Here is a 4247-nt window from a genome sequence, read left to right on the forward strand (position 1 = left end):
TAACGAGGCAGTTAGAAAGCGTGTTTTCGGTTGTGTAACGGGTACTTCCATTGAAGAAGGTGTCCAGCACCAGAAATTGTGGTGGTTAGGCCATGTATTGCGTATACCCAACCACTGTTTGGCAAAGGGAGTGTTGTTTTCCGTGCTGAGTTCAGAGTGGTGTAAGCAGAGAGGTGGCCAACCCTTGACTTAGCAGAGGAGTATGAAGGAGATCACGAAACGCTTGGGTGCTGTCGGTGCTACTTGCCTTCCAGGATGGGAGCCGCGTAATCCGCACCACGCCCGGTTGGAGACGCTACATGATATGGCTGATTATTGATGTCAGTGGCGTTCTTGCTGTCAGTTTCTATCTAGGTTGTCTGAATAAGTGTGTGGGCACCTCGGAATGATTGTGATAGGCTAGCACTAAGTCCCTTCCCCGTCCACCTTTATTCTTTTCTTTACAATAAGGCTCTCAAATAAATCATGTTTGTACGGCAGTGAAGCATCGATGTTGAACACTGATGTCATGCTGTCGATGATGATGATGATGAACAACATATCAGGTTGTGGTATCGGCTGTGGAACAAAGGGACAAAATCTATCAAGGAGGGGACAACTTCAGTCTTAGCTGGAGCCAATTGGTCAGCTATACGTTCAGCTTTAGCACCCTTTCGGTGCCTAGCTGCCATGCCACCCAAAGGTTGCACGAGAGCTGGGATACTGCCAGGCTGCTCAAGCCTAGACAGGGGACGTCGAGAGGCTAGGGTCGGATCCTAACCACGGACCTTCTGGTCAGTAAATTCGCGCTCTAACAACGTGTGCCATCTCGACTAAACCTCAGCAGGAACTTACAGGAATACAACACGTCGCAGTGCGTACACTCTGCCACATCACTGCGACGGACTGTCATTCCAGCATACTTCTCCTACCGCAGTAGGTACTGTGCCGAATCCATGCACAACCTAGTCTGCCGTCTCCGGTTCTGCGTTGTGATTCCCGGGCTCTTTCTTGAACACACCATTTAGAAGTACTAAGTGAGGAGCACACTTTTTGAACGATGAAATCGGGCCCAACGCTCTACTCATTCGTCTGCCATAATGAAGCAGAAACGATTTACTGTCCTTCAATGAAGATTTTTTGTTCATTAAGCTCAACAGGCCTGTGTTGTTGAAAATGTACTAGCCGAGTACTGAATGTTGGCCAAACAAACGCCATAACAGATTTACCCGGTGGATTCCTTCACTAAAATCACTATGCTTCGTTTAATTGACTGTCTCTTATCAGTAGAATGTTTCCGCTTCAATCCATTCCGTTTTCCTTGGACAGTTCTAAGTGAGACATAGTATCCATCCTCCTAATCTCGATCACTAGATATCGTCATTATGAATAATAATAATACGGGATTTCTTCAGTTCCGGAAAGTCACTTATTGTGAATACTCTAAAAAAACCGTTTTATTCATGATGATTATTGTATGCTTCAGAATTTGCTCACTGGGGGACTGTCATGTGTTGTTCCATTTTATCTTTCAGCACTTCTCTCACATCAGTTTCCAGTTTCGTATTACGGCCAGCAGACTCAGAGCTCTGTTCAAAACACGACAACCAAATGGTTCCATCGTACCTTTGCGGTTGCTCAGTCACAGACGCTCTCGACGTCCCATCGATCTTGTCACCTTAGCCCACGAACCATACGCAAAAGATCCTTGCTGGATTCCGGCCATTCCGCCACCTCCCGAAGACGCAACCGACTCGGAGACGGCGATCCCGTGGAGTCAATTTCGCAGTCAGACTACTCGAATTATTGACGTCCGCAGTCCCTCGGAGTTTGGTAGAGATCATATTCATGGGGCCATCAATCTTCCGGTTCTTGACGATCATGAGCACGCCCTCGTCGGACGACGTTACGCAGAAGGTATCTCGCTTTCTGCTGTTGTTTTTCGCTTGATTCATCTGCATTTCACTACTCAAGTCGTGTTTCTCAATTGTCGAGTCGTAGTGTAACTCCGCTGCAGTATATAAGAAATGCTTTTTGGTCGGCCTCGTAAGATTTATCTTATTAGTGATAGAAAACAAGTTTCTACTGGAGAAATCTAATCCTTGAGAGACCACCACGGGTTTGGGATAAGTTTGCCTCTCCCGGGCATGGTTTGTTCGCATTTGCGATTGAGCACTAGGTCACTGCTGACGAGTATGGCTGCTGTGGTCTGTTTTAGCCTGTGGCATGTCGTTGGTGGGGCGTTTCTTGGGGATTGCCGTATCCCGATAGTTATAGCTGGGGGAAGATGACCGACAACTCTCCATCCGCATTTCTACCCGCTGAAACCGTATTTTCCACAGCGTCGCCTCTCGAATGCGACTTTTTCGACTGAAGCTGACAGCTGTCACCGTAGACAGATCCTACCACATTTCACTCAGTAGAGTGATCATCTCGAAGTACAGCCACAACAGAATAAAGATCACTTTAGTTTTCGGCGGGGGATGTGCAATGGCTTTCGTAGAAACAATGCATTCAACCCATCATTGAGTTGCTGGAAATTGCTAGGATATGTTAGTCGAATTATCTATGTCAATGCAGACCAACTTCTAATGAGTACCCCTACAGCTGGACAGAAATTACTTCAAAGCGAACATCCTGGGTACCCCAAAAACGAAGCTAAGCAAAATTTGACCGTGCAACGGCTATCTGTGGTACCTGAGAAGTCTGTCTAGACTCAAGAGGTCACATGTCTACTCTAACTCCATCAGCGTCCGATCCGTGTGTTAAAGCCATCAGTTAGCTCATGGACATGCTACGGTGAGTAACATTCACACCGTTTGCGATGCCAAACTAGTGCCAGAGCGAAGAAAGTTTTGTTTGTTGCAAGGGGACGGGAAGCGCAGTGTTTGTCAGTAAGTAGTAGTGTCAGCGCTTGACCATCGATGTCTCCGAAGGTCTTGTGCGATTAGCAATGCTGAGGTACGTTAGATGGTATTAGGAAGAAGCTCTTCAATGATTGATGAGCTATTCACACTCCGTAGGTTGTGCTGGTTAGGATGAGTACTTTGTCGTTCGGAGGTTCATCTCTTTGCAGAGATGTTTTTGCCCAGCGCTGTGCGGAGTGGAAATGATCGAGAGAGGGACTGTCTATCACCTAACAACGTATGAAAGCATTCACCAGTAAACTCAGTGGGGCCGTCCATCTGGATGGCGACCCCCAGGACTCAAGTGATCGGTTGTTGCTGACACTGGTAGGCATGGCTCGATCAAGTTTTCACTCCCCATCCACTATTATTCTCTCCACACAATGAGACTTTCAAACAAATTATGGTCATACAGCAACGAAACATCAGTGTTGAACACTCATGTTGCACTGTCGACGATGACGACGATCAGTCACGTTGCTGCATCCAAACTACTGCCTCTGACGCGTGGCTCTATATTCTCCATTTCTTTGGACGACTAGAGTGATTCAACATCACACAACTGATTATGCTATCGCCCCGAATTTTTGGCTATAGCTCCCTTATCCTCCCATCTTTCGGTGACCGAAACTTTAGCAGCTGGACCAATATGCCATTGATATGTGGCTTGCAACGAATAGACTGGACTAAATTTAACTGGCTTTGCTGACGATTAATTGAATATTCATCATCATCGACAGCATGACATCAGTGTTCAACATCGATGCTTCACTGCCGTACAAACATGATTTATTTGAGAGCCTTATTGTAAAGAAAAGAGTGAAGGTGGGCGGAGAAAGGACTTAGTGCTAGCTTATCACAATCTTTCCGAGGTGCGTACACCTCCAGACATTCACTCAGGCAATCTGGATAGAAACTGGCAACAAGCACGCCACTGACATCGGTTGACAGCCATATCTTGTAGTGTCTCCAACCACGCACAGTGAGGATCACGCGGTCCCCATCCTGGAAGGCGAGTAGCACTGACACCACCCAAGCGGTTCGTGATCTCCTTCATACTCCTCCGCCAAGTCAGGGGTTGGACACCTCTCTGTTTACGCCACTCTGAATTGGGCATGGAAAACAGCACTCTCCTCCGCAAACGATAGTTCGGCATACGTAACACATGTCCCAACCAACGCAGCTTCTGGTGCTGGACACATTCTTCAATGGAAGTACCCGTTACACAACCGAAAACACGCTTTCTAACTGCCTCGTTACGGATTCGCTGACACCAACCCACACGAGCTATGGTTCTCAGACAACGATTGTCGAACACCTGAAGACGTCTCAGGTCCGCTACTCGAATAGGCCAAGTCTCAC

General features: G+C 47.2%; 1 protein-coding gene across 1 annotated transcript in view; it reads left to right on the plus strand.

Annotated features, from left to right (window-relative positions):
* T265_08127 (hypothetical protein) overlaps positions 1–4247 on the plus strand; it is a gene marked incomplete at both ends in the record, with an annotated part of 34300 nt that overhangs the window by 23603 nt on the left and 6450 nt on the right. The window contains one exon of the mRNA XM_009173840.1: positions 1515–1896. Within this exon, the coding sequence (XP_009172104.1) occupies positions 1515–1896 (382 nt within the window). The remainder of the gene's footprint in view (positions 1–1514; positions 1897–4247) is intronic.

This window comes from Opisthorchis viverrini, assembly GCF_000715545.1.
Source record: "Opisthorchis viverrini unplaced genomic scaffold opera_v5_203, whole genome shotgun sequence".
Classification (NCBI taxonomy): Eukaryota; Metazoa; Platyhelminthes; class Trematoda; order Opisthorchiida; family Opisthorchiidae; genus Opisthorchis; species Opisthorchis viverrini.